Here is a 14,234-nt window from a genome sequence, read left to right on the forward strand (position 1 = left end):
AATCTGTACGCTTGTGATCGACCATCCGCTGCAAGGGTCACATATATGCGTTCTAGGTTAATAAACGGGGCCGGTGACATAAACGTTATCATCAGGTGTCTCGCGATGGCTTCACAGGGAAATGCATCTGTTGCAAAGTCGACCACGTGGCCGAAGGTAGTGCTTTTCGGCGATTCTATAACACAGGTAATTCGACCTATTTCATTGAATCAGTTCGTAATGTACAAATGTAGCCTAGCTATCTGGTATGAATTGATATTGTTGCCCCGCCCATATTGACATTTGCTTGACCTGCATGTACATAGGGGCATGACACTAACCTATATTAAATACCACAGGGACATGTCTAAGACCAGAGACATATATACGTTTTAAAATTTTATAACCTGTATATACCAAGACTTTCATTCTTTTAAATTTTGCCAATCAGAACATTGACATGACTGAAACTGGATACGTTAAATTTATTAAGCCATTTTTTTGTGTAAATCTATGTAATGTAATTATAATACTGTACATAAAAGGCACTATAGTATAGGAGATCGTCTTCTATGAAATACTAGACATGGTGTCAGGGCCAGAGGAAACTCGGGCTATTGAAATACCTATAGCAATATTTATATGAAATATTTTGGCTAATTTGTCATAAATATGAATGTAATACATATGTATACAGTCAGGTACAAAGTACTGTTGTAGACATAGACTAAATGTACATCTGTTTCTGAGGTCATTATAGTACAGTTATAGTTTCAGACAACTATATATATATATTTAAGACTTAAATTACCAGCTTAAAATAGATGATGATGATGATGGTACTCTTAATTGACAATGTTCAGATGTGATACATGCTATATTATGTCCTGTGATTAATTACTTTTACATTCTTAATTTCTTTTTTATTCTTGTAATTTTTAGTTTAGTTTCTCCAATGATGGATGCTGGGGAAGCATGGTAGCAGATCTTTTACAAAGGTAGGCTTGCACCTTTTAAAAATATTTTGTTTAACTGCATATTTATTCTAATAAACGCCCTAGGGGCGTGCATTTTTTTTAATAGGGGGGTGGTGTTTGATAGTTGTAAGGCAAAATTTCAGAGTCGGTAACAGCAGTAGGGATTTTCCGTAATTTTTTTTAGGGTCCATTGATCAAGAATGATATATCTATGTGAAAAATGTGACATTGCATGGGAAAAACAAAAACAAAAAATAGTGAAATTCCTACAAATTTCAGTTTTTCTTTGATGAATATTGCATTTATATTAATTTTGATTTCATTTTGTTATATGTAGATATCTCGAGCTGTTTTTTTATTTTTCAAAATTGTCTTCATATAGGTCTTTTTTATATTATACTTAATCATTTAAAAGTGACTTCAAAATTGGGAATGTTTTATTGGCAAATTGGGAATTTTCACAAAAATTTTTTTAGGGGAATGGGTCCTTTTAACGGACCCTCTTTCTATTGATGGAAAATCCCTGAGTGTTAGGTCTGTTAAGTGTACTTGCAATTGTTTAACACCATATACATGTATGTGCATGAAACAAGTGTTTATCTGTCCAAAACATTTTTTTAAACATTGTACATGTAAAACTAAGTGACAAACAAGGATTTGCTTTAAACTATTAAATGTTCTAAACACTGGACACATATATATGGATGGATATTATCAATGAAACAAGATAATTTCTTTTTTCTTGTGTGTGTGTGGGGGGGGAATCTCAAAAATAGGCTGTGTGGGGGAGGGGGGGGGGGGGGGGGGGGGGCGTTTATTAGAATAGATACAGTATTGAAACAATTAATGATGACAGAAAATTAATGAAAATTATTTTTAGCTCATGCATTATCTTCCCAAACGGCAGCATGCCAGAATGAATTGGACTACAAACTTGCGGTTTCTGAACGGAATCACTGCATCTGTACTTTTGCCTAGTAATGAACCAGAATGTAATTAAATCTTAAATTGTGGCAACATTTTCCATTAAAATAAGAAAAATTATATACAAACTTTATTATTTTTATTTGGCAGAAAGTGTGATGTCATCAATAGAGGATTTTCCGGGTACAATGCAAGATGGTGTGTAAAGATGATACCAAAAGTATTCGAAGAATTCACCAGTAGCGATATAGCCATGGTGACCATTTTCCTAGGTGCCAATGATTCCAATTTGCCCGCAAACAGCCAACAACATGTGCCGGCTGACGAGTACAAGACCCACTTGATAAACATGGTGGAGAAATTACAAGTAAGGTTATATAATCCATGACCTATTTAATTGCATGACAATTGTATATTGTCACGGAGCAATCCTGATGATTGTGAATTTTCTTTAATATCAAACCCATCTTACGTTCCACCTGCTTATCGTCAATCAGAACTGATTATTTGTTTTATTTTTTTATTGAAGTGGCATCGTCAGTTTCTGACTATCTTGACATTGCTGACCCAATGGCTTTTAAACTTGGACCTATTTAATTAAATCCAAACATTTCTGATGTTTTTAGTAACTTATATTCTATCGGTTTGATGTCGGTTAATCATATCCTAGCTGACCGATATAAAAATGTTGATTAAACCATCAAATTTATTCAGACTACTATTTGGTTAACTTTTTATTTTGTTTTTCACTGTCACAGACATTAGAACAAAATTCCAGTAAACAGTCCTGTTTAAATTTCTATTGCATATATAGATATCTTGGTTTACCATATTCATCCTCCGATTAGCCCCTGCCGGCTATTTCATTTTCACAAAAACTTCACTTTTAATTGGTACGATAAAGGAGGTTCAAAAATAGCCCCTCCCTAATCTTTGATACTAAACTTTTACACTAGGAGAGGGGTCTTATTTGAGGATAAAAACGGTAACCAGAAATATAGCTAGCTATACTACATTTGTATATATGACATTTTGTTTAAGGCGTATGGCATACCCAGAGAGAAAGTTCTCCTCATCACCCCTCCTGCCTGTGATGTGGAGGCTTGGGGTAAAGATTGTCAAGCCAATGGTAATGTTCTTATGAATAATCGTATCATTGTATTGTGTAAATCACAGGGACTTGACAATTTAGGGGGTTGAGCCTTGGAATTATTAAATTTTTCACACTCGGGGGGCATAGGAATATGTCAATTCCCTGTGGTGTAATTATATATATATAAATGCGACCTCTTATTCCACACAAAGTATATATTCGAGTAAAATTATTATTGGTAATTAACATTGTGTTTATATATTTGTCCATTAAATTTTCACTGGCCGACTAGGTCATCAAAAGGCTGCGTCAAACCATTCGCTTTTGTACTCTCTATATCTAGTATACCGGGGTACCTTTAATTTGAGGAGTTGGGTCAGTAGACTAGATTGGGACAATTATCAGCATATTTTCAAAAAAAAAGGAAATCAAAGAATGTTCGCTTTATATGACTAATGCCATTAATCTGAGTCAAACTTACATAATGTATGTTTAATCAAATGTATTTATTGAGGCAAAAAACTATGGGACTATCATAAAGTTTTCAAAAACTATCATAAAGTTATCAAAAACTATCATAAAGTAATTTCAATTAAGCTCGAGGACCCTTGCATTTTTGGGTCAGTTTGCCAGCGCCAAACAAACAATATTTCAATTAAGACTCTATCAACACAAACTTTTTGTGTCTTTCACTAACATATATATACCTACCGCTAACCTCTTTGGGTTTAACACAATAGGCATTGTCCCCATTTCTCTGATAATGTGGTAATTTTTTCTGCGAGTTGAAAATGGTCAGAAAGATCAAAATAATGAAAACCATAAATATATACTGGTGATACAATGTACATATATTTTTTATGAATTGATAAGACATACCAATTGATAATGATTTGAAATACATATATGTACTTAACTTTTAATTTCATTTTAATTCAATTTTTGAATTTTACATAATACATAATAACTTTTTTTTACGTGGAAAAGTTAGGAGAAAATCATGTCTATAGTGTCTGGGCAGTTGTTTCGTTGTTATCATTTGATTATACTGGTGTGTTAAAATAAGTCTTCGATTTCAGATCGTCCATGTCACAAGTGCAATAAAGCTGCCGGGTTGTATGCGAGTCTGTGTAAAGAGGCAGCCATGGAGTCTGGCACAGCATGTGTTGATCTCTATACGGAGATGATGAATGTTACGGTAGGTAAAGTTTGAAACATTTATGACAATTTTACTGCAGTCATTCCATATTGGTGATATACATTTTTGAGTAATTTACATTGGCACTACATTTCTGTATTATTTAAATGTAGATAAATTGGTGTCATCTGCACAGAGATAAGTTTTCACTGTATCATATCTAGTCATTTTATATATATATGATGAACTAAGGTGGCCTTAGTACAGATCCCTGTAGAACTCCTGAGGACAACTCATTCCATTTAGGTTGTTGATCTTTAATCCTGACTTTCTGGATTTGTTTCCTGTTATGGTGACCGTCCAATTAATAAATCAATTGCTAATTCCATATACACAGTTCCATAACTCCATATGCCATTCAATTAATAAATCAATTGCTAATTCCATATGACAATATTTTCTGAAAAGTCTTTTGTGTGCCATGGGACTGTATATCAAACACTTTCTGAAAATCTATACACTAATGTATTTGTACAGTATATATACAGGTAGAATTGACCTTACCATTGTCTGATTGTTCAGTTCATTCATCTAGAGCCTTCAGGTCAAGATATGATGGCGTAGATCTATCCGACAAAAATCAATGCTACTGATTTGAAAAGAATGTGTTATGTTTCATATCTATAGCGACATGACTTCTTTTCATAGTATACAATATTGCCATACAATTGATGTCCAGCTAAACAGATTAATTATTGCCTGGTTTGTGCAAGCTACAATTGAATCTGATGAAGACTTTTGTAATGCCTCTTGTATAGTCATTTAAATCTGCTTTTCAAGAAAGACTGAAGAGATTTAATAAATATTTTTGGACACGTTCACGATACAGAATAAATCATTGTTAGATTATAAGCTGTATGTATTGACATGGTTGAATTGCAAATTCTAGATTAATTCATAAAGGTCACATCTAATATTCCTTGACAGACATTGTGTGACCAGTTATGAAGCAACACATAATTAATTTATAAAACAATTATTAACTGTATATATGTTTATAAGGAGAAGACTTAGATAGGCGTTGCCTGATGTCTGATCAGATTGTCGCATTCAATGACAATAGAATTTGTTGAAATTTAATTGAAATTGAAATTGAAACACATAATTTTTGGGAATGATCCCAGAATTCCATTTAACCTTGCATGTTGTGTGTCAGTTATCTTCTATGGAAGATTCTATGATTTTTATTTGTCAGATATTTGATCAAAATAGAAATCGATACTATAAATGTAGGTCTCCATGTAAGAAAGGCAAGGGTTTGGGTTTATTTTGTTTAAAGTCCTATTAACAGCCAGGGTTATGGCAAAACATCCTTCTGTGATTAATGTTGCGCCGTGGTGGACACCAATATTTAGGATCTTGATCAACGTGTGCAGGCACGGTGGTCTAGTGGAAGGACGCAGGGCTACTTGACCGAACGGTCGCTCGATGTAAATAAGTACATGGTAGAGAACTGCAAGTAATGTCATATGCAAGCTATTTGTGCCAAAATGGCAGCTCACGCTGTATGCTTACCAGAGAGTTGAGAAAGACGTTGGCTTGTTGCTTAAGGACCAATAATTGGATAATAATTTGTGAACTGCTTTGATCATTAGATGGCTTTATAAAAAATATGTTGTTTTCGCATATAGCAGTATATAAAACTCCATATTGTTATTGATATTTCAGTTTTCTATTAACATTCTAGCTGTTAACATACAAACTGTATTATATTTTTGACAGGACTGGCAGAAGCTGTTGAACGATGGTCTCCATTTATCGACTCAAGGATCAACACTTCTCTTTGAGCTCCTCAAACCTTTCATCTTGAAATTAACCTCAGGGATTGAAGCAAGATATCCGGATTGGAAGGATGTTGACAACACTAATCCAGATGCTTCATTACCTTATTAACGTGTTCATCACTTTTAGTGGTCGTTCACAGAACATCGCTTTTAGTGGTCGTTCACAGAACATCGCTTTTAGTGGTCGTTCACAGAACATCGCTTTTAGTGGTCGTTCACAGAACATCGCTTTTAGTGGTCGTTCACAGAACATCGCTTTTAGTGGTCGTTCACAGAACATCGCTTTTAGTGGTCGTTCACAGAATATCCCTTCAAGTGATTCGTTCACTAAATTTCATGCACTTTTAGTGGTTGTTCATGATCACTGTTCATCACTTTTATAATTAGTTGTAAACTGAACATCACTTTTAGTGGTCGTTCACAGAACATCGCTTTTAGTGGTCGTTCACAGAACATCGCTTTTAGTGGTCGTTCACAGAATATCCCTTCAAGTGATTCGTTCACTAAAATTCATGCACTTTTAGTGGTTGTTCATGATCACTGTTCATCACTTTTATAATTAGTTGTTGTAAACTGAACATCACTTTTAGTAGGCGTTTAGTAGATGTATAAAGAGAATTTAATATATTTTCATTTAAAGATATTATTGCCACCAATTATATTGAAACCCAAATTTAAAGTAGGTTTCGACGACACGAGACTTTGTTGTTAATTCAAATGTTGTTATTTGTTTTATTAATATGACATATTTTTACATTGAAAGGCCTTGATTGAAATATTTCCTCGCCATCTTCAGATATTCTTCTTGTCACATTTCACAATTTTAGTCGGCACCATTTCACAGAATGTTACTGGAGGCAACTAATATGTGAATTTTCACATGTTCTTCCCTATGGTCCATATATAGTCATACAACAGTCTTTGATTTTTGGAGTCAAAATATGTAGCACTATTGATATTTCTGTGGGAATATGTCAGGGATCTTTCCACTCAAACTCACAAAGGTAAATTTCATTATATAGTGCAGCCTTGTAAAGCCATGTTGCATTTTGAGAGTGCATGATTAAAACCTGCAATGGCCAATTTACAGCCATCTTGGATTTTAATATTAATGATGCTACAGGCAAGTGATGTAAATTACTAAAGTACCACAACAGTACAAATAGAATTATGGAAATGTGACCTGAAACGTTATGGACATATAACGCAAATCTGATGGAAAATTTTTGAAGTGCCTACCAGATATTATAAGCACCTGTTATTTTAAATAAGCTGAAAATAAGGCTGCTGTTCATTCTTAACGGGCAATAGTCTGATATATATATATTGCATGTTTATAATAAGTGTGCTATACCTATTTTTTTTCTTCAAAAAAACCTTTACCTATTTTATATAACAGATTTGTATCAATTAACATGCGATTTATATTAAATCTGTGTAAATTCTTTTGTTTTCTGCTATTGTATGTATGACAATTGCTCAAATGTGAAATTGTGAATGGCATTGTTTAAGACTATATCAGTTCTCAATATTGTAGGTTTCATCTGTAGGTTCCCCTTGGTCCTAAGTTGTGCATGATTGATCGAAGAAAAAAATGCCTGACAGGTGGCCATTTTGAATTTTAATGTTTGAAGTTTGGTAGCACTACTTCTCAGAAAGTTCTTTCATAGATCTTTCATAAATTTGTGTATGTTGGTTCACCTTTTGGATTGATCGGAAAACTTAAGGGCTGACAGGTAGCCATCTTTGACAGTTAAATTTTGTTGTCTCTACATTTGTATTTCTTGTTCACAGGAAGTTCTTCTTATACTTCTCTATGATCTTATATGTAGGTTTCCCTTGTTATTAAATAATTAAAAATAATTAGGGAAAGATAGAGAAAAATCAGTCCGGCATATAACCCATACATTTTATTCAATGGTGGACACCAATATCCATCTGTGATCTCACAGAAAACAAGTACAAAATTTCGCACTATTAGCAGCAGTGGTTTATGTAATGAAAGTGTAAGGTTAGAGGATAAAAGCATTGAAAAATATAAGTTTGTAGCTGTGGTATACCAAACACCAATCTGTCAAAATTCAAAATGGCTGCCTGAGCGATTTGAAGAAATACTCGGTTACATTCTGTATGACATTTGATTCTATTCATTAATAAAACACATTGCAGTACTAAGTTTACGAGACTCTATACTACAATTTACGGTGATTCAGCCAGTGTAGGGATTTAGCTAGAGATGCCCAAGAAAAATAAACATTGCTTAATTATACGTACCTGCCTTCCTCTGGAATCTTCTTTAAAATGCTAAAAAGTTTTTATGCACATAGGATGGGAAATTATTGAGTAAGATATATATATTGGGTACAAAATTAATGATAGTTGTTTATAAAGGATGCCTGCTCATCTCATTCTTATGTGTTCCTTTGTATATTTTGTATTCTTTGGATATATATATATATTTTTATAAACAGTGCCTAATTTTTAGCACTTCTACATTATATCTTATTAACTTATATACCGTAAACCAACTTAATTTAAAACACACATAAGCACTCACCGCACGCATGCATGTCCCACTCACGGGAGGCCGTCCTTAAATGACCTTAGCTGTTAATAGGACGTTAAACAAAATAAACCAAACATAACCAACTTAATTTCACGTTTTTTTCATGGGATTTGCTATAGTGATTTATATCCATAAAAAGGCCTATATACTGAACTTATGATTGAAACTTTTTCGTGGTGATTAATTTTCGAGGATTTTAATGGCCTACACGAAAATATTTTGGTTTACAGTATGTGTTATGCATTTTACCGACATTGCGCTGATTTCATTAGTAGACAGGCTGCATGTTTTCTAGCTATATAATTCTATATATGGTTTTATTATCTCAATTATCTAATAAATGTCCTGCAATCTTGGTACGTTATTATTTGTATGCAGAGGAAAATACAATTGGAAAGGGAAAATAAACGATTTAAATTGACATGTTTTTTGTCTTCCGTGATAAGAGTTCTGCTGTGTTTATACTGTTGAATGTACATTGTAAAAATTGTAATATAGTAATATAAAGTCACACATATACACTATACATACATGTATATAAAGTCACTCTCAAAGAGCGATTATACTCCCACGTCGAGGGCAGAATCTGTATGGTTTGTCTGTAACATGGCAAGAAATACAGGTGGCACTTTTTTTTTGTAATTTTAGGGAATAAATCCTTAAATTTTGAGAATAAAATCTTCTCCAATTGATTTGAAAATTAGTTTATAGCCAAATTGGAATTATATGTAATCTACAATGGATTGGTGGTATTTTTTCCTGGCTATTTAGGGAGTAATTTTTGGGTTAAGATTGACATATTTAGGTGACATTTGAGAATTGGTGATTATGTGACATTTGAATTGCAAAGAGTCAATATTTAGTAAATTATGAAATAGCTATTTTCTACATGTTTCTATAAAGTATACAGGGTGCTTTCATACTTTAAAATGGAGTTTTTTAGTTGTTTTTTACCATACTTACTATACTACAGTATACTTACAAAGCGGGACGGTCGAGACATATAACTATGTGGGATTCATGTTGACGTTTCTCTTGGAAACTTAGTATTTATATAATAATCAATATATGTTCTGTCTTCCTGAGCACCATTACAATGTTCTGCCTTCCTGAGCGCCATTACAATGTTCTGCCTTCCTGAGCGCCATTACAATGTTCTGTCTCCCTGAGCGCCAATGTACAATGTATCTTATCTGTACATTTCAAAGTGTTACTGCTTTTTGTTTATTTCCAAATATCATTCTTTCCCGGAGATGTTTGGACTTCTTATGGTCGAACATGCTACCATTCAATATACAGATTTGGTTTCTTGCACATAAACCCTCTCCCCCCTTACACACACATATACACCCCTCTCTCTCTCCCCCTTACACACAAATATACCCCCCCCCCCCCTTTACATGCACATATACACATGTCCCTCTCTCTCCTCTCCCCCTTTACACACACATATACACCCCTCTCGCTCCCCCCTTACACACATATATACACCCCTATCTCTCCCCCCTTACATACACACACATATACCCCCCCTCTCCTCTCCCCCCTTACACACACATATACACCCCTCTCTCTCCTCTCCCCCTCTCCCCTCTTACACACACATATACCCCCCCTCTCCCCTCTTACACACACATATACACCTCTCTCTCCTCTCCCCTCTCACACACACGTATACACCCCTCTCTCTCCTCTCCCCCTTACACACATATATACACCCCTCTCTCTCCTCTCCCCTCTTACACACACATATACACCCCTCTCTCTCCCTCTCCCCTCTTACACACACATATACACCCCTCTCTCCTCCTCTCCCCCTCTCCCCTCTTACACACACATATACCCCCCCCCCTCTCCCCTCTTACACACACATATACACCTCTCTCTCTCCTCTCCCCCCTTACACACACATATATACCCCTCTCTCTCCTCTCCCCTCTCACACACACACATATACACCCCTCTCTCCTCTCTCCCCAGCTTACACACACATATATACACCCCTCTCTCTCCTCTCCCCTCTTACACACACATATACCCCCTCTCTCTCCTCTCCCCCTCTCCCCTCTTACACACACATATACACCCCTCTCCCCTCTTACACACACATATACACCTCTCTCTCTCCTCTCCCCCTTACACACACATATATACCCCTCTCTCTCCTCTCCCCCCTTACACACACATATACACCCCTCTCTCTCCTCTCCCCCTTACACACACATATACACCCCTCTCTCCTCTCCCCCCTTACACACATATATACACCCCTCTCTCTCCTCTCCCCCTCTCACACACACACACATATACCCTCTCCCCCCCCTTACACACACATATATACCCCCCTCTCTCTCCTCTCCCCTCACACACACACATATACACCCCTCTCTCTCCTCTCCCCCCTTACACACATATATACACCCCTCTCTCTCCTCTCCCCTCATACACACACATATACACCCCTCTCTCCTCTCTCCCCCCTTACACACGCATATACACCCCTCTCTCTCCTCTCCCCTCTTACACACACATATACACCCCTCTCTCTCCTCTCCCCCCCCTTACACACACATATACACCCCTCTCTCTCGCTCCCACCTTACACACATATATACACCCCTCTCTTTCCTCTCCCTCATACACACACATATACACCCCTCTCTCCTCTCCCCCCCTTTACACACACATATACACCCCTCTCTCTCCTCTCCCCCCTTACACACACATATACACCCCCTCTCTCTCCTCTCCCCCCTTACACACACATATACACCCCTCTCTCTCCTCTCCCCCCTTACACACGCATATACACCCCTCTCTCTCCTCTCCCCCTCTCCCCTCATACACACACATATACACCCCTCTCTCCTCTCCCCCCTTACACACACATATACCCCCCTCTCTCCTCTCCTCCCTTACACACACATATACCCCCCCTCTCCCTCTTACACACGCATATACACCCCTCTCTCTCCTCTCCCCCTTACACACACATATATACACCCCTCTCTCTCCTCTCCTCCCTTACACACACATATACACCTCTCTCTCTCTCTCTCTCTCCTCCCCCCTTACACACGCATATACACCCCTCTCTCTCCTCTCCCCCCTTATACAGACATATATACCCCCTCTCTTTCCCCCCTTACACATACATATATACCCCCACTCTCTCCTCTCCCCCCCCCCTTACACACACATATATACCCCCCCCGTCTCTCCCCTCTTACACACACATATACACCCCCTCTTTTCCCGCATACACATGCATCACCCCCCCCCCCCCAATTACACACATATACACCCCCTCTCCCCCTTAAACACATACATTCACCCTCCCCCCACCAACTCACTTATACATATACACCCCCTTCTCGCACCTCCTCCCTACAACACTCACATACTCACACACATACGCCCTTTCTCAGTCCGTAAGCATAACCTCTCCCTTACAACGACCCCTACACACATATCTTACACACAACCCTTTTCCTTGCACACCCGTTTCCCATTCCGTCATCCCCCTTACACACACTAACACCCACCTTCCCCTCCTTACACACACATAAACAAGAACCCATCCTCTCCTCCATTACACACACATATAACACCCACCCTCCCCGCCCTTACACACACATACACCCACCCTCCCTTACACACACATACACCCACCCTCTCCCCCCTTACACACACATACACCCACCCTCCCCTCCCTTACACACACATACACCCACCCTCTCCTCCCTTACACACACATACACCCACCCTCTCCCCCCTTACACACACATACACCCACCCTCCCCTCCCTTACACACACATACACCCATCCTCTCCTCCCTTACACACACATACACCCACCCTCTCCTCCCTTACACACACATACACCCACCCTCTCCTCCCTTACACACACATACACCCATCCTCTTCTCCCTTACACACACATACACCCATCCTCTCCTCCCTTACACACACATACACCCACCCTCTCCTCCCTTACACACACATACACCCACCCTCCCCTCCCTTACACACACATACACCCATCCTCTCCTCCCTTACACACACATACACCCACCCTCCCCTCCCTTACACACACATACACCCACCCTCTCCTCCCTTACACACACATACACCCACCCTCCCCTCCCTTACACACACATACATCCACCCTCTCCTCCCTTACACACAAACACACAAAAGATTAAGTACATCCACCCTCTCCCCTTACACATACACTAACCCCCACCCCTTACACACATATACACCCCCTCTCCCCCTTAAACACATACATTCACCCTCCCCCCACCAACTCACTTATACATATACACCCCCTTCTCTCCCCCTTACACACTCACATACTCACACACATACAGCCCTTTCTCAGTCCTTACACATACCCTCTCCCCTTACACCCCCTACACACATATATACACCCTTTTCCCTTGCACACACGTTCCCTCTCCCCCCTTACACACACATACACCCACCCTCCCCTCCCTTACACACACATACACCCACCCTCTCCTCCCTTACACACACATACACCCATCCTCTCCTCCCTTACACACACATACACCCACCCTCTCCTCCCTTACTCACACATACAACCACCCTCTCCTCCCTTACACACACATACACCCACCTTCCCTTACACACACATACACCCACCCTCTCCTCCCTTACACACAAACACACAAAAGATTAAGTACATCCACCCTCTCCCCTTACACATGCACTAACCCCCCACCCCTTACACACACATACACCCACCCTCCCTTACACACACATACACCCACCCTCTCCTCCCTTACACACAAACACACAAAAGATTAAGTACATCCACCCTCTCCCCTTACACATGCACTAAACCCCCCCCCCCCCACCCATACACACATACACCCACCCTCCCTTACACACACATACACCCACCCTCTCCTCCCTTACTCACACATACACCCACCCTCTCCTCCCTTACACACACATACACCCACCCTCTCCTCCCTTACACACAAACACACAAAGATTAAGTACATCCACCCTCTCCCCTTACACATGCACTAACCCCCCCCCCCCACCCATACACACATACACACACCCTCCCTTACACCCACATACACCCACCCTCTCCTCCCTTACTCACACATACAACCACCCTCCCCTCCCTTACTCACACATACACCCACCCTCTCCTCCCTTACACACAAACACACAAAAGATTAAGTACATCCACCCTCTCCCCTTACACATGCACTAACCCCCCCCCCCCCCCCCCCACCCATACACACATACACACACCCTCCCTTACACACACATACACCCACCCTCTCCTCCCTTACTCACACATACACCCACCCTCTCCTCCCTTACACACAAACACACAAAAGATTAAGTACATCCACCCTCTCCCCTTACACATGCACTAACCCCCCCCCCCCCCCCCCCCCCCCCCCCTTACACACATACACCCTCCCTCTTAATGGGCCAAAATAATTTCATGTATCGGTATCGACCGAGTTTCCTCGTGGTTTGCATTGGTGGTTGAGCTTATCTTGATCATTTTTTTTACTGATTTAATTCTTAATACGGCTTTGCATTATATAGAAGATGCGCACTGGTCAAGTGGTGATAGTTAAGCAACAGTACTGGTGACCAAAGATTGACAGTTCGAGTCCCGGCACGGGCATTGTATTGTTTCCATGAAGAAGTTGCCTTT

At 39.2% G+C, this 14,234-nt stretch overlaps 1 protein-coding gene across 1 annotated transcript; it reads left to right on the forward strand.

The window, feature by feature from the left end:
• The first annotated feature begins 16 nt into the window (after positions 1-16).
• LOC117322316 (isoamyl acetate-hydrolyzing esterase 1 homolog) lies at positions 17-8,942 on the forward strand. The gene is made up of 6 exons (XM_033877170.1): positions 17-186; positions 922-977; positions 2,031-2,247; positions 2,922-3,009; positions 4,053-4,171; positions 5,894-8,942. Exons 1-6 carry the CDS (start codon positions 46-48, stop codon positions 6,062-6,064), a joined length of 792 nt encoding a protein of 263 aa, XP_033733061.1. The 5' UTR covers positions 17-45; the 3' UTR covers positions 6,065-8,942.
• Positions 8,943-14,234: the final 5,292 nt, after the last annotated feature.

The sequence above is a fragment of the Pecten maximus genome, chromosome 2, assembly GCF_902652985.1.
Source record: "Pecten maximus chromosome 2, xPecMax1.1, whole genome shotgun sequence".
Lineage (NCBI taxonomy): Eukaryota > Metazoa > Mollusca > Bivalvia > Pectinida > Pectinidae > Pecten > Pecten maximus.